The sequence below is a fragment of the Cetorhinus maximus genome, chromosome 15 (assembly GCF_964194155.1).
Source record: "Cetorhinus maximus chromosome 15, sCetMax3.hap1.1, whole genome shotgun sequence".
Taxonomy (NCBI): Eukaryota; Metazoa; Chordata; class Chondrichthyes; order Lamniformes; family Cetorhinidae; genus Cetorhinus; species Cetorhinus maximus.
In genome coordinates, this window is record NC_135893.1 from 14,849,752 (window position 1) to 14,873,280 (window position 23,529).

General features: G+C 41.5%; 1 protein-coding gene across 4 annotated transcripts in view; it reads left to right on the top strand.

Moving 5' to 3' along the window:
- The window catches only part of prkcz (protein kinase C, zeta), a 555,970-nt gene that overhangs the window by 246,310 nt on the left and 286,131 nt on the right, over positions 1–23,529 (top strand). For all 4 annotated transcript variants that reach the window (XM_078557946.1, XM_078557944.1, XM_078557945.1 and 1 more), the window contains 2 exons: positions 16,085–16,143; positions 19,249–19,437. In XM_078557946.1, the coding sequence (XP_078414072.1) occupies positions 16,085–16,143; positions 19,249–19,437 (248 nt within the window). The remainder of the gene's footprint in view (positions 1–16,084; positions 16,144–19,248; positions 19,438–23,529) is intronic.

Genomic DNA, 23,529 nt, shown 5'->3' on the forward strand with positions numbered 1-23,529 from the left:
AGGAATGAGAGGTGATCTTATTGAAACGTATAAGATCCTGAGGGGGAATTGACATGGTGACTGCTGAGAAAATGTTTTCCCTTTATGGAAGAGACTAGAATTAGGGTTCAGAGTTTAAAAATAAGGGGTCTCCCATTTAAGATGGAGATGAGTTATTTTTTCTCTTCGGGGATTATTAGCCTGTGAAATTCTCTTCCCAGAGAGCAGTGGAGGCAGGGCCATGAATATTTTAAACGCTGAGTTAGATAGATTCTTGATTGACAAGGGTGTCAAAGGGTATAGCGGGTAGACAGAAAAGTAGACTTGAGGCCACAATCAGATCAGCAATGATCATGTCAAATAGAGGAGCAGGCTCAAGGGGCCGTATGGCCTACTCCTGCTCCTAATTTGTATGTTCGTAAGTATGTTGGTATGTAATTGGAAAGGCAAGGGTGAAACCACCAAAAACTAGTCAGCATGGGTAATGATAGCAAGACATAAATCTTAGTTGTCATAAAAGTGACAAAGAGATGATTACAGTGATGTGTTAGTAGCTGAGATTATAAATGCTGATTTATTTTTAAAAAGGAAGAGAATGTTGCTTGCAGCTTCGCATAGTGCCAAGTATAGAAGGTGAACTCACTGAGATATCACTCAAAAACTCTAGCAAAGGAAGATATTTTTTATAAAATGCAATAGAAATGCAATTACAGGCTAGTTTTTTTTTTTGCAGCAGTATATGGTTAAGAATATTGAGTAGAGGATTGGGTTTGAAAGGTTTATTTAACAGACTTCAGCTCCCTTTTCATAATGGGTTAAGAAGATCTATTTAAATTAATTTGGCGATACTGCAGCTTCCTAGCCACTAGAGGTCACCCTATCCATTCATTGTGGTTGAAATCAAGCACATATGTCAACCCCTCGAAACTTTACCTGTGTAAAAGTCGACCCCATGACCTTCGGCCTAAAAAATTGATCTTTCAAATTCTACTTTTACATGCATGTTTATAGTGTGTTTTTGATAAGCTGAATACAATTTTTGTATTAGTTTTATTGTGAACTAAAACAGAAAATATCAGAGCAATATGGTACACTGGTGTACCAAAATGTTCTGTTATTGTTATAAGATACAAATGTGCGCCCATTAAACCTCCACATGATGTTTTCTAATCCATGCTAGATTATTTGCTCATTAGGTGCAGAGTAGAGATAACATAATAAAGACTACTCAGTCTGCATGTGCCTCTGAGTGGATACTTAAAAAAGGAAAATTGCAATTGTCTATGATCTTGTTTAGAAAATAGTGCATAGGGAGAAGTGTGTATGCCAGTGCCCAGACCTGCTGCCCCAATTCCAAAGGACCAAGTTTATTTCTGCTGCTCACATATTGAGGATGGTGTGTTCAATTTCAGTTTCACATTTTGTTGATTCCACTCTGCACTGTGCTTTTCTTGTTGCCATTCTGTATTATTTACCTTTAAAAACAGTAAAAACCTGTTAATACAGCATGATAAACATTGATAAGCTAATAGGGTCTTGTTTTGCAAGTTAAAATTTTGTGATAGCTAGATCAGAAATCCAATAAAACAACAAAGTTCATGTTTACATTATTACTGTACAATCATAACAATGTGTGTGCTGTGTTAATATATGAACTAAACTGTACATGGGCCCTTTATGTCGATCTCCCCTTTTTCCTCCTCCAGTGCCCCCATACCCCCAGGCCTTTCTTTCCAGTCTGCTCCCTTTTGCTTATTAAGTAAAGTTGATACATTTCAAAAATACAGGAAGCTGGGAAAAGGCGGAGGGGTAGCTCTGTTGATTAAGGAGGTTGTTAGTAAAGTAGTGAGCGATGACCTTAGTTTGAACATCAGATTCTACCACTGTAGAATCAGTTTGGGTACAGATAAGAAATAGGAAAGGTAAGAGCTCACTTGTGGGAGTAGTTTACAGGCCCCCTAACAGTAGTTACATTGTAGGACAGAGTATACGAGAAGAAATAAATGGGGTGTGTAGGAAAAGTACTGCAATAATCATGGGTGACTTTAATCTACATGTAGATTGAGCAAATCAGATTGGCAAGGGTAGCCTGGAAAATGAGTTCATAAAGCTTATTCAGGACAATTTATTAGAACATTATGTTCTAGTGCCAACCAGGGAGCCGGCTATTCTAGACCTGGTAATATGCAATGAGACAGGATTAATCAATAACCTCATAGGGCAGGATTTTTCAATCGGCGTGCAGGGCAGGCCCCACACGCTGACAGGTAAAATAACGCGCAATGATGTCGGGCGTGCGTCCTGACATCATTGCACAGTCCCGCGATGTTTCATTCAGCAGGCGCACGCCGGAGTCAGCTGCGCACCCGCCGATATGTAAACAGCCTATTAAGGCCATTAAGAAAGTAATTGATCTAATTGTTAACACTGCCCATCCAACCTTAAGGTTGGTGGGCAGGCGAAAAGGCCAAGCAGCCTTCGCATTCTTTTTTAGGAAACCTCATCCATGAACGGGATGAGGTTTCCTAAAGCTTTTATTAAATAAATAATTTTTTTTACCTAAATATAAAAACATGTCTCATCTCATGTGACACAGTCATGTGAGGGGACATGTTTAAATACATTTTTAAACCGTTTATTCAATTATTTCAACATTGATTCAATCTCCCTGAGGCAGCTCTGAGCCCTGACTCTCCGTCCTCCTCCTCTTGCCTGCACAGGTAGCACTGAGTGCTACGGCTCGCATATTACGCTGGGTGAGCCTTAATTGGCCCGCCTGTGTAAAATGGCGGCATAGAGCCAATCGTGGGTGGCGACCAGCTCCGCGCCTGCTGCCTGAAAAATTCAGGCCATAGTAAAGGAACCTCTAGATGACAGCAATCATAATATGATAGAATTTGAAGGTGAGAAGAGTGGATCTAAGACTAGTGTTTTAAACTTAAATAAAGGGTATGAAGGCAGAGTTGACTAAAGTGAACTGGGAAAGTAGGTTAAAAGGCAGGACAGTAGAGATATTTAATAGCTCTCAGCAAAGATTTATCCCAGTGGGAAAGAAAGACTCTGAGAAGGATGCATCATCCATGGCTAAATAAGGAAGTTAAAGATAGTATCAAATTGAAACAAACTGTATAAACCTGTAAAAACTAGTGGTCATCAGAAGATTGGACAGATTTTAAGAACCAGCAAGGCATGACTAAAAAAGAATAGGAAGAAATTGGATAATGAGAAAGCTCGCTAGAAATATCAAAACAGGTAGTAAGAGTTTCTATAAGTGTTTATTATAGGACAGGAGTAACTAAAGTGAGTGTTGGTCCTCTCGAGAGAGAGAGTCTGGGAAATTAATAATGGAAAGCAAGGAAATAGCAATAGCGTTCAGCAGGTACTTTGTGTTTGTCTTTGCTGTAGAAGACTTAGAGAACTTCCCAAAGATACTTGAAAATCAAGAGGTAAAAGAGAGGGAAGAACTTCAAACATCATCGTCAAGGAAAAGGTATTAGGAAAAGTTTTGTATCTAAAGGATGGCAAGTCGTCAGAACCAGATGGCCTGCTTCTCGGGCCTTCTAAGAAGTGACTGCAGAGATAGTGGCGGCATATAAGCAACCCAAAATTCCTTAGATTGTGGAAGGGTCCCGGCAGATTGGAAAATAGCAAATGTACACCTTTATTCAAGAAAGCAGGAAACTATAGATAAGTTAGCCTAACATCTGTCACAGGGAAATTGCTGGAATCTATTATTAAGCAGGTTATAGCAGGATACTTAGAAAATCATAATGGGATCAAGCAGAGTCAACATTGTTTTTTGAAAGGGAAATCTTGATTGAGCTCTTTGAGGATGTAACCATAAGACCCTAAGACATAGGAGCAGAAATTAGGCCATTCGGCCCATCGAGTCTGCTCCACCATTCAATCATGGCTGATAAGTTTCTCAACCCCATTCTCCCGCCCTCTCCCCGTAACCTTTGATCCCCTTATCAATCAAGAACCTATCTATCTCGGTCTTAAATACACTCAATGACCTGGCCTCCACAGCCTTCTGTGGCAATGAATTCCACAGATTCATCACTCTCTGGCTAAAGAAGTTTCTCCTCATCTCCGTTCCAAAAGGTCTTCCCTTTACTCTGAGGCTGGGCCCTCGGGTCCAAGTCTCTCCTACTAATGGAAACATCTTCCCCACGTCCACTCTATCCAGGCCTTGCAGTATTCTGTAAGTTTCAATCAGATACCCCCTCATCCTTCTAAACTCCATCGAGTATAGACCCAGAGTCCTCAAACATTCCTCATATGTTATGCCTTTCATTCCTGGGATCGTTCTTGTGAACCTCCTCTGGACCCTATCCAGGGCCAGCACATCCTTCCTGAGATACAGGGCCCAAAATTGCTCACAATATTCTAAATGTGGTCTGACCAGAGCCTTATAAAGCCTCAGCAGCACATCCCTGCTTTTATACTCTAGTCCTCTCAAAATAAATGCCAACATTGCATTTGCCTTCCTAACTACCGACTCAACCTGCAAGTTAACCTTAAGAGAATCCTGGACCAGGACTCCCAAGTCCCTTTGCACTCCAGATTTCTGAATTCTCTCCCCATTTAGAAAATAGTCTATGCCTCTATTCTTCCTACCAAAGTGCATGACCTCACACTTCCCCACATTGTATTCCATCTGCCATTTCTTTGCCCATTCACCTAACCTGTCCAAATCCTTCTGCAGACTCCCCACCTCCTCAATACTACCTGTCCCTCCACCTATCTTTGTATCATCTGCAAACTTAGCCAGGATGCCCTCAGTTCCTTCATCTAGATCATTAATGTATAAAGTGAAAAGTTGTGGTCCCAACACTGACCCCTGCGGAACTCCACTTGTCACCGGCCACCATCCTGAGAAGGACCCCCTTATCCCCACTCTCTGCCTCCTGCCAGACAGCCAATCTTCTATCCATGCTAGTACCTTGCCTCTAACACCATGGGCTCTTATCTTACTGAGCAGCCTCCTATGCGGCACCTTGTCAAAGGCCTTCTGGAAGTCCAAGTAGATATCATCCATTGGCTCTCCTTTGTCTAACCTACTCGTTACCTCCTCAAAGAATTCAAACAGATTTGTCAGGCATGACCTCCCCTTGATGAAAGAATGCTGACTTTGCCCTATTTTACCATGCACTTCCAAGTATTCTGAAATCTCATGCTTAATAATGGACTCTAAAATCTTACCAACGACCAAGGTCAGGCTAATCGGCCTGTAATTTCCCGTCTTTTGCCTCACTCCCTTCTTAAACAGGGGGGTTACATTAGCGATTTTCCAGTCCTCTGGGACCCTTCCTGACTCGAGTGATTCCTGAAAGATCACCACTAATGCCTCCACTTTCTCTTCAGCTATCTCCTTCAGAACTCTGGGGTGTAATTCATCTGCTCCAGGTGATTTATCCACCTTCAGACCTTTCAGTTTTCCTAGCACCTTCTCCTTGGTAATGGCCATCATACTCACCTCTGCCCCCCGACTCTCTTGAACTTTGGGGATGTTGCTCGTGTCTTCCACCGTGAAGACTGATGCAAAGTACCTATTCAGTTCCTCTGCCATTTCTTTGTTCCCCACTACTACTTCTCCAGCGTCATTTTCCAGTGGCCCAATGTCCACTTTTGCTTCTCTCTTACCCTTTATTTTCTAAAAAAACTCCTGCAATCTTCTTTTATATTACTGGCTAGTTTACCGTCATATTTAATCTTCTCCCTCCTTATTTCTTTTTTAGTTGTCCTCTGTTGGTCTTTGTAGGCTTCCCAATCCCCTGGTTTCCCACTGCTCTACGCCACATTGTATGCTTTCTCTTTAGCTTTTATGCTGTCCCTGACTTCCCTTGTCAGCCATGGTTGCCTCGTCCTCCCTTTAGTATGCTTCTTCTTCCTAGGGATGAATTTTTGCTGTGTCTCCCAAATTACTCCCAGAAACTCCTGCCATTGCTGTTCCACTATCTTTCCTGCTAGGCTCATCTCCCAGTCAATTCTGGCCAGCTCCTCCCTCATGCCTCTGTACTTGCCTTTATTCAACTGTAATACCGTTACATCTGATTCCAGCTTTTTCCTCTCAAATTGCAGGGTAAATTCTATCATATTATGGTCACTTCCTCCTTAGGGTTCCTTCGCCTTAAGCTCCCTTATCAAATCTGCCTCATTACCCATCACTAAATCTAGAATTGCCGGTTCCCTAGTGGGCTCCACCACAAGCTGCTCCAAAAAGCCATCTCATAGACATTCTACAAATTCCTTTTCTTGAGATCCACTACCAACCTGATTTTCCCAGTCTACCTGCATATTGAAATCCCCATGATCACTGTAACCTTGCCTTTCTTACACGCCTTTTCTATCTCCTGGTGTATCTTGTGCCCCACATCCTGACTACTGTTTGGAGGCCTGTACATAACTCCCATTATGGTTTTTTTACCTTTGCGGTTCCTCAACTCTACCCACACAGATTCTACATCATCTGACCCTACGTCATTTCTTGCTATCAATTTAATTTCATTTCTTACTAACAAAGCAACCCCACCCCCTCTGCCAACCTGCCTAACGTTTCGATAGGATGTATATCCTTGGATATTTAGCTCCCAGTCCTGATCCCCTTGCAGCCATGTATCCGTGATGCCCACCACATCATACCTGCCAATTTCAATCTGTGCCACAAGCTCATTTACCTTATTTCGTATACTGCGTGCATTCAGATACAACACCTTCAGTCCTGTATTTCCCGTCCCCTTTCTCATTGTCATCCCTTTTTCTGATGTGCTTGAAGTTAGATTCCTAGCCCTTTCCAAACACTCTGTCCTATTTTGTGTTCTGGGCACTTTAACAGCCTCTCCTGGGCTCTCCTTTCTTTTCAGTTTTTTCATAATTTTCCACGAAGTTGAATCCACCCACCTACATGCTAACCTGCTGCTTTGTCTCCCATTAGTCATACTTCTCGGAGTTTTACCCCCCCCACCCCCACCCCCCGGCTTTGTAGTTTAAAGTCCTGTTGACCACCCTATTTACCCTTTTCGCTAGAACATTGGTCCCAGATCGGTTCAGGTGGAGACCATCCCAACGGTACAGATCCCTCCTGTTTCAATGCTGATGCCAGTGCCCCATGAAATGGAACCCCTCTTTCCCGCGCCACTCCTTTAGCCACGTGTTTACTTCCCTTATTCTTGCGTCTTTATGCCAATTTGCACGTGGCTCGGGTATTTATCCGGAGATTATAACCCTTGAGGACCTGTTCTTTAATTTAGTTCCTAGTTCCTGATAATCCCCAAACAGGTCCTCTTTCCTAGTCTTACCTATGTTATTTGTCCCGACGTGGACCATAACAACTGGATCCTCTCCCTCCCTCTCCAATATCCTTTCAAGCCGGTCAGAGATGTCCCTCACCCTGGCACCGGGCAGGCAACATACCATGTGGGACTCTCGATCCTGCTTACAAAGGATGCTATCAATTCCCCTAATTATAGAATCCCCTACAACTACCACTTGTCTTTTTGCTCCCCCATCTTGAATGGCCTCCTGTGCCACGGTGCCGTGGTCAGCTGGCTCATCCTCCCTACAGCCCTGTTCCTGTAACAAGCAAGGAGGATAAAGGGGAATCTATAGATCTGGCTGATTGGAGACCAGTATTTACAGGGGACCCTGGAAGTATTTGAAAATCTAGGACATGCAGACTCACTCTCTCTTCATGCCCTAAGAGAGCGTTGGTGACCATGGACTTCCATGTGTTGGTCCATGGTTATGCCTGGCAAGGTACTGGAGTGCTTTGCTGTTGCCTTCTGCAGTCTCTGGCTAACCAGGAGACTCTCCCACTCTTATCAGTAAGAGGAGCACGGTCAGTGAGGGGAGATATTGGCCTGAGTGAGACAGAAACCGAGTGAGTACATTTGGGAATTTGGTTCAAAGTGGGAATTCGGTGCATAGGGGAAAAGAGGTGCTTTGGGTAAAGTTTACTGCAACAAGCAAAGTGTGCTGAGTGGGAAGTTGCTTTTTCCTTCTACTCTATTCAGCCTCCAGTATTTGATTTACACTTTGCAGCAGAAGAAGCAGGTAAACCAGTAGCTGGCATTGTTAGTTTTATCAGCATTGTAAGTACTGCATCGTTTTATCGATATCGTAAAGTTCACTGTCAGTGCCAAAACCTGTTGGGAGGTGTAGGCTTTATTAAGTATAACTAATTAGCAATTATTAATTAATTTAGCACACATTGGAGATGGCAAGGCAGGTGATGTGCTGCGATTGCAGGATGTGGGAGCTTCTGGATACCAGTGTGATCCAAGCAAACACATCTGCAGTAAGTGTTTGCAGGTGTAGGAACTTGGGCTTCGAGTTATTGAGCTGGAGGCTGAGTTGCAGACACTCTGGTATATCAGGGACAGGGAAAGTTACATGGACCCTTTATTCCAGAATGCGGTCACACCCCTTAGGATAGAGTCTTCTGATTGGGTCAGTGGTCAGGGACAAAAGGTGAGGCAGGTATGGGGACCCAGAGAGCAGGAGTGCAGGAGTCTTGGCCCTTGCAATAGTCCAACAGGTTTGAGGTTTTTTCAGCTTGTTTGGATGAGAGTGGGGGCTGCAGGGTGAATGAGCTAACTGGCCATGGCACATGGTACAGGAAGCAATTCAAGCAGGGGGAGTTGCAAGGAATGTAATGGTAGCAGGGACAGTATAGTCAGAGAGATTGACACCATTCTCTGCAGCAAAGAGTTAGAGTCCAGACAGCTGTATTGCTTGCCTGGTGCCAGGATTTGGGACATCTGCTCAAGGCTGGAGAGAAACTAGCAGTGGGAGGGAGAGAACTCAGTTGTCATGGTAAATGTTGGTACCAACAACATAGGCAGGAACATGGAGCTTCTGCTATGAGGAGCTTGGCACCAAATTAAGAAGCAGAATCTCAAAGGTCATAATCTCTGGATTATTACCTGAGCCATGTGCAAATTGGCACAGGGCAAATCAGATGAGGGAGATGAATGCATGGCTCAAAGCCTGGTGTGGGAGAAGTGGGTTCCGGTTTGTGGGCACTGGCACCATTACTGCAGAAAGTGGGATCTGTACCGTTGGGATGGTTTACACCTGAACTGTGCTGGAACCGGTGTTCTTGAGCCACATAACTAGGGAAGTGGAGAGGGTTTTAAACTAAGTAGTGGGGGCAAGGGTACAAATTTGGTAAGATGTGGTAAATCAAAGAGTAGAGACAAGGCAGAAGAGAAAGGTATTATTACAAGGAATGAAAAACAGACCGTGACAGGAAGGGATAGAGAGTAGTAAATCAACAGAACAGACTAGAAGTTATAAAGAATAAAGGCTCTGTATCTGAATACCCGAAGCATTCAAAACAAAACGGATGAACTGAGAGTGTACATCGAAATAAATAAGTACGATTTGATAGCCATTACAGGGACATGGCTGCAGATGGACATGGATTGGGACCTGAATATTAAAGGGTATAGGACTATCAGGACGGACGGGAAGCGAGGACAAGGTGGAGGATGGCTCTGTTAGTTAATGATGGTATTAGCACAATACAAAGGGATGACCTAAGTTCAGGAAACCAGAATGTGAAAACGGTTTGGGCGGAGATGAGAAATGTTAAAGGCAAGAAGTCACTTGTGGGAGTTGTGTACAGGCCCCCTAATAGTAATCACATGGTAGGATGAAGCATGAAGAAAGAAATAATGGGAGCCTGTCAGAAAGACACGGCGATAATCATGGGAGATTTTAGACTGGAAAAACCAGATGTGCAAAGGTAGCGTAGATGAGTCCATAGAATTTTTCCCAGATGCTTTCTTCGAATAGCATGTTCTGGAGCCAGCCATAAAGCATGCTGTACTAGATCTGGTATTGTGCAACGAGATAAGATTAATTAATGACTTCACAGTGAAGGAGCCCCTAGGCAGCAGCGAACATAATATGATTGAATTTTATGTTCGGTTTGAGGGAGAGAGCAGTGGGTTCGAGACTGTTTGTAAACTTAAATAAGGGCAATTATTAAGAAGGGAAAAATTAGAGTATGAGAGAAAGCTAGCCAGAAGTATAAAAGCAGATAGTAAGAGTTTCTATAAATATTTTTGAAAAGAAATGAGTTAACAAAGTGACCGCTGGCCCTATAGAAGGTGAGTCTGGAGAATTGATGATGGAAAACAAGGAAGTGGCAGATGAATTAATCAGGTTTTTTGCATTAGTCTTTACTATAGAGGATACAAGTAACATCCCAGAAGCAGCAATAAGTCAGGAAATGAAAGGCAAGGAGGAACTCAGGAAAATTACAATCACCAGAGAAGTGGTACTGAGTAAATTGTTGGAACTGCGGGCTGACAAGTGCTCAGGTCCTGATGGACTTCACCCTAGGGCCTTAAATGAAGTGGCTAGTGAGATAGTTGATGCATTGGTTTTAATTTTCCAAAAGTCCCTAGATTCAAGGAAGGTCCCATTAAATTAGAAGATAGCAAATGTAACTCCATTATTCAAAAAGGGAAGGAAACACAAAGCATGAAACTACAGGCCAGTTAGCTTAACATCTGTCAAAGGGAAAATGTTAGAAGCTATTATTAAAGAAACTATAGCAGGGCACTTGGACAAGGCAGAGTCAACATGGTTATGTGATAGGGAAATCATGTTTAACCAACTTATTGGAGTTCTTTGAGGAAGTAACATGTGCTGTGGATAAAGGGGAACTGGTGGATGTACTGTACGTAGATTTCCAGAAGGCTTTTGATAAAGTGCCACATCAAAGGTTATTGCAGAGAATAACGCTCATGATATAGAGGGTAACATATTGGCATGGATAGAAGATTGGCTGGCTAACAGGAAGCAGAGAGTGGGCATAAATGGATCTTTTTCAGGTTGGCAAGATGTAACGAGTGGTGTGCCACAGAGATCAGTGCTGGGACCTCAACTGCTTACAATTTGTATAAATGCCTTGAATGAAGGGATGGATGGGATGGCTGCCAAATTTGCTGATGACACAAAGATAGGTAGAAAAGTAAGTTGTGAAGAGGACATAAGGAGGCTACAAAACGATATAGATAGGTTAAGTGAGTGGGCAAAGATCTGGCGAATTGAGTATAATGTGGGCAAATGTGAAATTGTCCATTTTGGCAGGAAGAATAAAAGAGAAACATATTATCTAAATGGTGAGAGATTGCAGAGCTCAGAGATGCAGAGGGATCTGGGTGTCTAAGTGCATGAATTGCAAAAGATTAGTATGCAGGTATAGCAAGCCATTAAGAAAGCTAATAGAATGTTATCATTTATTGGAAAGGGAATTGAATGCACAAGTAGGGGGGGTTGTGCTTCAATTATACCAGAGCACTAGTGAGACCACATCTGGGGTACTGTGTACAGTATTGGTCACCTTCTTTAAGGAAGGATATAAATGCATTAGAAGCAGTTCAGAGAAGGTTTACCAGACTAATACCTGGAATGGGTGCGTTGTGGAGTTTAGAAGAGTAAGAGGTGGTTTGATCGAAACATATAAGATCCTGAGGGGTCTTGACAGAGTGGGTGTGGAGAGGATGTTTTATCTTGTGGTAGAATCTATACCTAGGGGTCACTGTAAGGGGTTACCCATTTAAAAGGGAGAAGAGGTGAAATTATTTCTGAGGATCATGAGACTTTGGAGCTCCCTTCCTGAAAAGTTGGTGGAAGCAGAGCCTTTGAATATTTTTAAGGCAGAGGTGGACAGATTCTTGGTAAGCAAGGGGGTGGTAGGTTATCAGGGATAGGCGGGATGCAGATTTCAGGTTAGTATCAGATCAGCCATGATCTTATTAATTGGTGGAGCAGGCTCAAGTGGCCGAATAGCCTATTCCTGCTCCCTATTCGTATGTACCGCCTGCCCTAAACATACTGGAAGGATTTGCAGGTTGATAATCAACTTGATTGGCCACGTTATAAACGCACCTTCCATGGCCATCTCATCCTGAAGTGGGTCTTGAACCCAGAGCTTCTGGCTCAGAGGTAGGGAGATGACTACTGCGCCACAAGACCCTCCTGTGCAGACTAAGAGGATTTTAAAAAGTAAAACACCATTTCCTTTCAAACATTTTTAATGGAAATGTGTAGGATGGTTAATAAGAACAATAACATTGCATACATTGATAGTCATGTCATGTCCTATTTATCTGGTGTTTGTAAAAAAAATTAGATCAGATTTGACAGCTTAATTTTTTAAATGCAAGCATTTTCTGTACATGCCTGAAAGCAATTGATATGTTCCTCTGATGACCTCTGCTGGGCGTAAGACAACTTCAGTGAAACAGATTTGAATCATTTATATTGCTCATGCTTGATTTGGTACAATTATATTTGCATACTGTGTGCTTCTGAAGGAGTTTATATTTTAAAGTAATGGCTAGATTTATAAGTTCATTCCCCTTCAAAAAAAATCTTTCTACGGAGTTATTCTTCCTCCTCCCCATCATTTTCATAACCATTCTTCTACATATGCCAGCTCCCACCTACATTTTTCTGATTTCTCAGCACAGTCACTGTGGTAATTATCCGGATATCATGATTTATATGGGGATAGCAACTTGCTCGTATCATCACAGGGCTTCCAGTTAATGGGCAGCCTACAGACATTGGCAATGTACACTCCTAGCTATAATATAGTGTCATTTTAGTATTAATCAAAATAAACATTCTAAGGGAATTTTCAGATCAAGAATTGAAAGTCAATACAGAATGTATCCTGTAACTGGGTCAAAATCCTGGAAGTCCCTTCTTAACAGCACTGTGGGTGCAACTACAGCAAATGGTCTGCAGTTGTTCAAGAAGACAGCTCACCACCACCTTCTCAAGGGTAATTAGGGATGGGCAATAAATGCTGGCTTAGCCAGCAACGCCCACACCCCATGAATGAATAAAAAAAATCTTTGCAGAGCTCCCACTAAATGCCCTTATGATGTTAACATGTCCAGATTAATTATGAAAATATCCTGAAGTTTCTTTCATTAGTGTACAATGCTTGACAGAGCAGGGAGATTGCATTTAGACAGAATGAATTTTGCATCCCTGTGATTTCAGTCGTAGAAGAAAATATTGATTGATACGGGCGCCCTCTGCTAAAGGTTTTCCAACAAAGTGTTGTTTTTTCCCTAACGTGAATTATCACTGTGAAATTAATTTACCCTGTCAAGGTAAATGGGATGCATTTTTAAATGTTTTTTGATAATGTGGAAAGACCTCATAGCACTAAATTAACCCTCAATCCCAAATGTCCTATTCAGTGCATTAATCCATTATATCATAATATTAGAATTATGCTGTGACTGTGCCCTTCTGGCTTAAACAACCTGAACATGCATTGAACAGCATACACCAGGGAATTAGTCATTCCAGGTGATGATTTGACAGCATAGATTTGTTTTGAGGCTAGTGTGTGAGAAATTAAAATATCAAGCTAGGCATTGGGAGTGGGGGTTGGGGATTATTCACAACTGTTGGATAAAAATGTTTTTGGAAAAATATACTTTATTCATAAAATATCTGAAAGAACATTACAAAACATTTCAAGATGGCCATCACAAAAAGTGCAGTCATATTCAACTTTTCCACATAGATCATGAGGTGCTTCAGTACAATCAATGAACATTACAGACATTTCAATATGGTCATTACAGGACAGTCAGACAGTGCAATGGTATCAACTGTTGGATAAGTTAGTGGAAACATTTTACTTTCCTTTTATCTGGAAGACAATACTGTGAATCAGACAGCCATATTCCAAAGTCGTTATGGGTAACATAAAATACAGATTTTTTTTTTCTTCTGAGAGCACAAAAACTGAATTTGGTACAGGTAATAGTACAATAGCATTAAATTTCAGCCTGTATTTAAGATAGTGTTCCGGTAGACTGCTGTTTGTTCAAACTGGATTGAGAACATTTGGAGCTGGATGAGGGCACTCTCATGAGGAAGAATTGACAACAAATCATTATTTTCTCTTCTGTCTAAAGATAGTAGCTCACCAATAAATGCAACATTAGCAAATAGTAATGTTACTTTCCACCTGTACTGTCCTAAGCTAACTGAGGTAAGCAGGCTGACCTTGGAACTTGGCATGTAAGCTGTTTTTGCATTGTTTAAGACCAATGCTAACAGCATAGCTCATGACGTGCAGTTGTGGAGCAGTAAAAAGAGCAGATTGGGTTCTAGTGATCATCAAGTGTTTTTGTGTGTGAGAGGGGGAAGATTGGTTATGAAATATCCTCAATAATGAAGGAACTAAGGGTTATCAGGAGAGCAGTGCAAAATGCTAAAAGTGGTTGAAGTGAAGCAGATTAAAGACTTACCATTCTATTAAATGCTTCTTTCTAGTGACTTTGTACTGGTATTATTTTATATAGTCACTTTAACAGGGCAATGGAGGGTTGAGCATTTATTTTTATGCTTCACTGTATAAAGCTTTTTTGTGATATCGATGACATAACCAGCAACACTTGTTAGAAGGCTTGAAATAAAAATGTGTTGGACAGAAAGTCTACCTGTCTCCAAAACAGACTCGTCTATTCTCCCAGTTTCTCTGCCTCTGTCACATCTGTTCTGATGATGCTACCTCGACCAAGTTTTTCCTCGACCAAGGATTCCCTTCTGCTGTGATTGACAGGGCTCAAATATATCCATCTCATTTCCTGCACTTTTGTCCTCACCCCTTTCCCTTTCTCCCTGAATCATGATAAAGTTCTCATCCTCGCCTTCCATGCCCCCAGTCTCCACATGAAATGGATTATCCTCCACCAGCTCCAGGACAATGCCATGATCAAATACATAGTCTCCTTCCCTCGCCTTACTTCTTTTTGAAGGGATTGTTCCCTCTACAACACTCTGGTCCACTCTCCAACATTACTGCCAACACCTGTTCCCTTTCCTACAGCACCTCCTAATGCAAGCGGAGAGATGCAACACTTGCACTTTCCCCTTATTTTCCACTGACCAGGGCCATAAACACAATTTTCAGTTGAAACAGCAATTTAGTTATATTTCTTTCAATTCAGTTTACTACATTAACTGCTCACAACATGGTCTCTTCTACATTGGGGAAACCAAACACAGATTGGGTCATCATTTCCATTCAGTCCTCAAGTGTGACCCTGAGTTTTATTACATTAAAGGTGCTATGCCATGTAATCCTATTCCTTACATGATAGGGTCCTCAATGAAGTACTTAAATGATGAAATTTATATGTACTTCAGTGCCTGTATATTAGGAATGGTGCATTGTTTTGTGATTTTAATATCATTTTGATTTAACATTGCCCTTCCTTTAATATCCTGTCCACCACTTCTCTGTTACCGGCTGCATTTGTTTGTGTATTTTTGTTACTATATGATTGTTACATGTTTGCATGTTTTAACCTGATTACTTAGTCTATATATGAATTTCTTGATGTAAGTCACACTGCAATTCAGCCTTCGGGATGCAAACATGTTTTTTGAATAAAAGGCTTCCTATTGTATAAATATAAGTTATTGTTGAATGGAAGCTGGAAGCTCGTGAAACAGCACCTGTTTTGATTAAGTACTTTACAACCTTCTGGATTCAACAATTTCAAATCATTGTCAAATCACTTCTCCCATTTTTTTTGGATAGAAGCTGTTGGGATAGTTCTGCTGTTTTCATTTACAGCTTCTTCAGATCCTCTTTTCTTTATTTAGCACCCCCCCCTTTTGCCTATATGATCATCCCTTTTGTCATTTAACCACTGCTACCTTCCATCTTGACCTTTTTCATTCCTTCCTCCTCTGATTCCATTTCCTGTTCTTGTACTTGCTTAAAAACTGGTACATCTATATCTTTTTCAGTTCTGATTAAAGGACTTTGACCTAAAATGTAAACTCTGTTTCTCTCCACAGATGCTGCTTGACCAGCTGAGTATTTCTAGCATTTTCACTTCTTATTCTAAAAAGGATAAGATAGGTTACCATTTTGCTGGGAAGGGGATTATATCTTTCATCATCAGTGACTTGTGCATTTCTAGCAATTTCCATTTTTGTTTCATATTTCTAGATTGTGTTTTTTTCCAGTAGAAGACAAACTAAATGTGCTGCAAATCCTGTAAATGAAGTTAACTTGAGTTCTTGATTCTTTCCTTTACAGTTGTACCATTCCTGCCACATAGTCGGACTAAATTAGACAGGGTCACAGATGACTCAGAGGTAGGTTTTGCAATTCACAGTAAACTACTTTATGGTTTCCTATGTGTAGTGATGCATGATGAGTTTTGTGTCAGAGCTCATAACGGTTTCTGCTTTAAAGATTAAGGAATCTCTGATGATATAATGAATAAATGCAGAGTTTATTATGGTACTTAAGACCTATAAATCAGATGGGATCAAGTTCCATCCTTGGTATGTGATCAATTAACTGATCTCAGAAAAGACAGAAATTGTGTTTCTGCTACTGGTTTCACTACCCCTGAGCAGCGGTGGGGAGGAAAACAGCATTTCCAACTCCTGACCCATGCTACCAATGCTGGATAGAGCATGTGTGGGGGTTTGGACAGGGACAGGATTGGGCTTATCTATGAAACTCTCTAAAACAGCTTTAATGATACTTACAGGTTCACCCATGCAGAATGGCAGTTGGATTTAAATACTTGGCGAGTACCTATACAACAGTCAAAACAAAAAGACTTGCATTTTTATAGCCCTTTTCATGACCACTGGACGTCTGAAAACTCTTTGTAACCAATGAAGTACTTTTGAAGTGTAGTCATTGTCATAATGCAGGAAACACAGCAGCCAATTTTGTGCACAACAAACAGTAATGTGATAATGGTCAGAATCTGTTTTTGTGATCTTGTTTGAGGGACAACTATTGGCCAGGACTGCAGGGATAACTTACCTGTTCTTCATAATAGTGCCATAGGATCTTTTACAACCACCACTCAAAAGACAGCACTTCCAGCTGTGCAGCATACCCTCAGTTCTGCACTGGAGTGCCAGCTTTGATTTTTTTTTGTGTTGAACTTTGTTGATTATACAAAGCTAGGTGGCAAGGTAAGCTGTGGGGAGGACACAGAGAGACTGCAAAGAGATGTAGACAGGTTAAGTGAGTGGGCAACAAGATGGCTGGTGGATTATAATGTAGGGAAGTGTGAAGTTATTCACTTTGGTTGAAAGAATAGAAAAGCTAAATTTTTTTTAAAAGGTGAGGAACTTGTAAGTGTTGATGTTCAAAGAGACTTGAGTGTGCTTGTACAAGGAGTGCAAAATATTAGCATACAGGCATAACAAACAATTAGGAAGGCAAATGGCATGTTGGCCTTTATTGCAAGGGCATTGGAGTATCCGAATAAAGAAGTCTTGCTAGAGTTGTACAGGGTTTTGGTGAGATCACATTTAGAGTACTGTGTGCAGTTTTGGCCTTCACATTTAAGAAAGGGTATACTTACATTGGAGACAGTACAGCGAAGGTTCGCTAAATTGATCCTGGGATGAGGGGGTTGTCCTATGATGAGAGATTAAGCAAATTGGGTCTATTTTCTGTGCAGTTTAGAAGAATGAGGATTGATCTCATTGAAACAAACAAGATTCTGAAAGGGCTTGATAGGATAGATGCTTTGAGATTGTTTCCGCTGGTTGGGGAATCTAAATCACAGGGGCACAGTCTCAGGAAAAGGAGCTGATTATTTAGGAATGAGGTGAGGGGAAATTACTTCACTCAAAGGGTTGTGGATCTTTGGAATGCTCTGCCTCAGAGGGTTGTGGTTGCTTCATCATGAATACATTTAAGGCTGGTATAGACAGATTTTTGGTGTCTCAGGGAATTGAGGGATATGGGGAACAAACGGGAAAGTGGAGTTGAAGCCCAAGATCATCCAAGATCGTATTGAATGGCAGAACAGGCTCGATGGGCTCTATGGTCTACTCCTGCTCCTACTTCTTGCGTTCTTGTGGTCCTGAAGTGAAACTTGAACCCAAAACCTTGTGACTCATAGATGAGAGCACTACCAACTGAACCACAGCTGTCACCTAGCCTAAGCCAGTTTCTCAGAGAGAGAAAGAACAACAAAGAAAATTGGGAAGGGAAAACTTCTCACTTTCATGCTTTATTTCTGTGGTGAGCTGCCACCTGATGTTTGAACACCAAATCAGTAGATCACAGAGTAGATTTCAGACAATTTAGATTGAAGCTATTAAGAATGAAGATGCTCCCACAAAGCTGTTAGGATTTCCTGTCATGGTTTTATACAACTGAGTGGCTTGCCAGGCAGTTAAGAGTCAGCCACAGTGGTGTGGGACTTGAGTCACATATACTACACCAGGTAAGGAGATCAGGTTTCCTTCCCTAAAGGATGTTAGTTGAACCTGTTGGTTTTTCTGACAAGCTTCATGGTCACTTTTACTGATACCAGCTTTTTATTTACAGATGTTTAAAATCTGAATTCAAATCCTCAAACTCCCATGGTGGGATTTGATTATTTCTCTGAATTTGTAGTCCAGTCTCTGGATTGCTAGTCTAATAACATAGCCATTACACTTCTATGCCCAATACTCAGTACATGTGCTGTCGTGTATTACAAGACCTTAAGTATCAGTGTCTCAAACTGGAAGAGAAGGGCACAAATAGTTTATTGAACCACCCTTTCTCCCTAACAAGGATGGTATGAGAGATTTCAAAAGTTGCATTAAGTTAAATGAAGTACCAAAATACGAGTTAAGATCAAGGTCTCGGTAAGGAAATTAACCTTGTTATTTTTCATTAATTGATGCCTTCAGAAAGTGATGTTGAAAATAATGAAACAGAGACTGTTGCCTTCTGTCAGCATGCAGCAGAAGCGTGTGCAAATTAGTAAAATCAGTCAGAAATATATTTGCTTCAGTGAAGTAATGAAACAATTGTCAATTGTAGATTTGGGTTAAAAGATTAATTTTTACCTGCCAAGTTACAGGAGTATATTAATGCAAAATTATGCCTTCAGCTCTTGGGTTCAGTCATTATAAAAGACTAGCAGGTCACATTTGCATGGCGATAGGGCAGAGCAGTGGTGTAAGACTATTGGATAGCTTTCAAAGAGCTGACACAGGCACGATGGACCAAATAACCTCCTTATGTTGATCTGGTGTGCACAAAGAGGAGTCACAGTAAACCTCATGGCCTGGTGCTTTGACTGGATCATTATATCTCCAGGTACCTCATACTGCTTCATCCTGTTAATTCATGTTTTGTTTTTGAGTGTATAGGGATCTTGAACTATCAAGTATACTTGAACTGTTAATTTTTTTATATATATATATATATATATATCTGGGTTCCAGGATCTCAAACCGGTGGTTGATGGTGTTGATGGAATCAAGATTTCTTCAGTGCTAGGTTTGCAAGATTTTGACCTTATACGAGTCATTGGACGTGGCAGCTATGCTAAAGTTCTCCTTGTACGCTTGAAGAAAAATGACTGTATTTATGCAATGAAGGTGGTAAAGAAGGAACTGGTCCATGATGATGAGGTAAATTTTACTCATTTTAAAAGAAAAGGAAGACCTTGCATATATTAAGTAACTTTCACAAACTCCATGTCCCACAATGCTTCACAGCTAATTTTATATTTTTTTGAAGCATTGTCACTGTTGTAATGTAGGGAAAAGTAGTTTTGGTCTGGTTTTCTTGTATTTAATTGAGGATTGCTACAGCATTTTGGCATTGAAAATAAAAGCTAATGCATTCTGAATTGTTTTCAGTTAATTCTTTTGATTCTGTAAATGCTTTTCTGACCCATTTCATAAATGTTAAAAAATTGCTCCTCTGACCTTTTCAGGGAGCAAGGACCTGCAGTTTACTGGGAAAGGGGGGAGATGGAAAATTAGCCAAGGTTTATACTCTTGGCCACTATCCAGTGACTACTGGTGGAATATGCGCATGTTGGGTGTTTGATATGGGCAGCATTGGGCTTGGCAGTGTTGTATTCCACAGTAAAGTAGCCTACATTAAGGTACCTATATGACAAATAGGAATGTGATTGAGATATTGGAAGATTGTTTTTCCTGCTGGAGCATAATCCTATTGTGAGCCACTGCCTAGAAGAAAACATGGAAGAAAATTATGAACGAGGGGGATGAAATTTGACACAATATTTCCAGATGTGTAAGAATTGTAACTAAGGTGAAAGCCGATATATTTTTCAATGTTTAAGGAATTAATTATACCAGAGATCGATATTGTGGAAATGTCAAAGCACTGGAAAACATTGTTTTGACTAAGTTGACTATTTAGGATTGTTTTGTACTTAAAAAAGACTCTGAAGTTCTATGTAGCCCTTCAGAGGAAATCACTGAAAATTGTACTGGTACTAAAGTAAATGGTAAGTAATATAACGTTAAATGCATTGTAGGCCTTTAAAAGTCATTTTAATGTTGCAACAATAATAACTTGTATTTATATAGTGTACATTCCAGAAAAATGTCTTGATGATTCATTGAGGCATAATTAGGCAAAATTGGACGGCAAGTTAAAAGAGCGAGGGATTTGGAAAAATGATCAAAAGCTTGGCATAATCGGCAAATTTTCAGGAGAGGCTTAAGGAGAAGAGGCAGAGGGGTTTAGGAAACAAATTCCATAGAGTGTGGCCTAAATTACTTTGGTGCAGGGAGGGTTGTATGTCTGGAAGAGGTTACATTATAAACACTTCGATTAGACAACCTCTTAATCTTCTAAACTTGAGGGAATACAAAACAAGCTTATAAAAGCTTATACAATCTATCATCATAATTTAACCCTTTCAGCCTCGATCTCCTATTTCCCAACCAATTACCAACCAGTGTTACAAAGTTACTTGCAATTGCAAACACTTTCATTTTTGCTAACCTCCTTACCAGCATGCCAAGAAGTGAGCTTTGGAAAACTATGACTAACACATCTGCAAGTTATTCTATTTCTTTTACTACCCCAGGCTGAAAGCCATCAGGTCCTGGGGATTTATCTATCTTAAGTCCCATTATTTTTACTATTATTTTTGTCTTAGGAATACTGAATCGACTAAGTTCCTCACTTAGACTTCTTCTTAGATTCCTTTGAACCGCTGGTATTTTGTGTTTTTCCTCTGGTATGAAAACAAGTACAGAGATGGAAGTTGAAAATTTTTAAGATGGAAAGGATATGAATTTGGAAGCATGGCTTTGAACCAATTAGGTTGCAAAAAATCTAATTCAACCTGAGACAGTGGCCGAGAAGGGGGATGCAATCAGTTGCTTTAATCTTCCAATGTTTATCTGGAGGAAATTGCAGCTCATTCAAGACTGGTGTCCAACAAATAGTCTTACAACACCGAGGCAGTGGAAGAGTTGAGGGAGATGTTGGAGAGGTAAAGTTGGATTTCATCACTGTCCATTTGGAAGCTGGTCACATGTAATTGGTTAGTGTTGTTAGGGACAGCAGTAGATCAGGAAAGAGGAGGGATAGATTGACGTCTAGAGGGGCTGCTAGAGGTAACAATGCAGGTGTAGGAAGAGAAGCCATTACTGGAGATACTTTGGTTACGACTGAATAACTAAGAACGGAACGATGCAATGGCAGTCTCACTGAGCTGGACAACAGTGGAGAGATGTTGGCAGAAGATCAAGTGGTGATTGTGTTGAAAGCTGCAGGTAATTTGAAGAGGGAAAATGCACCATGATTACAATCACAAAGCTGTCATTTGTAACCTGGGTGGGGGGGTGTGTGACAGGGTTTCAATGTTTTTGCAGAATCCAAAACATGATTGGGGGGATTCAAATGTAGAGTTGTGGGAAATATAGACGTGAATTTGAGTGCCTGCAAGGAGGTTGGAAATGTGGTAGTTTGAGGACAGATGGGTTGATGGCATTTTTTTTTGAGGAGGTGATAATGGAGGTTGTTTAAAGTGGACAGTACCTAGGAAGAGGAAACCAACATTGCCTAACATGGATCCAGGAAGAGCAGCTTAGTGGGATTGTAATCAAGGGAACAGGCGTTGATCTCTGGCAAGATGAACTCAGAGGCCATGGGGGAAGATGGGAGAAAAACTAAGGAAAAGTACAGGTTCAGAGATGAGGGAGGGGGAGGCCTGAGTTGAGACGGCAAGGTTTAGCTTGGTTCACAAGGGGAAAGATGGGAGGAGTGAAGCAGCATAAACAGTTGAATAAAAGCAAAATACTGCGGATGCTGGAAATCTGAAACAAAAATAGCTGGAAAAACTCAGCAGGTCTGACAGCATCTGCGGCGAGGAATACGTTTAACGTTCCGAGTCCATATGACTCTTCATCAGAACTAAAGAAAAATAGAAATGAGGTGAAATATAAGCTGTTTGAGGGGGGTGAGACAGGGGGCTGGATAGAGGGCCAATGATAGGTGGAGGCAGAGATTGCCAAAGATGTCATAGAAAAAAGGACAAAGGGGTGTTGATGGTGGTGATATTAGCTAAGGAATGTGCTAATGGTGGACGAGCAAGTGACAGATGGCCCTAGTGGGGGTGGGGTAGGGGGAAGGGATCGATGGATGGAAATAAATTTTAAAATAATAGAAATAGGTGGGAAAAGAAAAATATGTTTTTAAAAATTATAAATTATTGGAGAAAGGGGGCGAGGATGGAGGAGAGAGTTCATGATCTGAAATTGTTGAACTCAATGTTAAGTCCGGAAGGCTGTAAAGTGCCTAGTCGGAAGATGAAGTGCTGTTCCTCCAGTTTGCGTTGAGCTTCACTGGAACAATTCAGCAGGCCAAGGATGGACATGTGGGCATGAGAGCAGGGTGGTGTGTTGAAATGGCAAGCGACAGGGAGGTCTGGGTCATACTTGTGGACAGACCGAAGGTGTTCCGCAAAGCAGTCACCCAGTCTGCGTTTGGTCTCTCCAATGTAGAGGAGGCTGCATTGGGAGCAACGAATGCAGTAGACTAAATTGAGGGAAGTACAAGTGAAGTGCTGCTTCACTTGAAAGGACTGTTTGGGCCCTTGGACGGTGAGGAGGGGGGAAATAAAGGGGCAGGTGTTGCACCTTCTGCAGTTGCATGGGAAGGTGCCGTGGGAGGGGGTTGAGGTGTAGGCAGTGATGGAGGAGTGGACCAGGGTGTCCTGGAGGGATCGGTCCCTACGGAATGCCGACGGGGGGGGGTGAAGGGAAGATGTGTTTGGTGGTGGCATCATGCTGGAATTGGTGGAAATGGCGGAGGATGATCCTTTGAATGCGGAGGCTGGTGTGGTGATAAGTGAGGACAAGGGGGGTCATATCATGGTTCTGGGAGGGAGAGGAAGGTGTGAGGGCAGATGCGCGGGAGATGGGCCGGACACGGTTGAGGCCCCTGTCAACCACCGTGGATGGAAAACCTCGGTTAAGGAAAAAGGAAGACAGGTCAGTAGAACTGTTTTGGAAAGTGGCATCATCAGAACAGATGCGTTGGAGGCAAATGAATTGAGAGAATTGGATGGAGTCCTTACAGGAAGCAGGGTGTGAGGAGCTGTAGTCGAGGTAGCTGTGGGAGTCGGTAGGCTTGTAATGAACATTGGTGGACAGTCTATCACCAGAAATTTAGACAGAGGGGTCAAGGAAGGGAAGAGAAGTGTCAGCGATGGACCATGTGAAAATGATGGG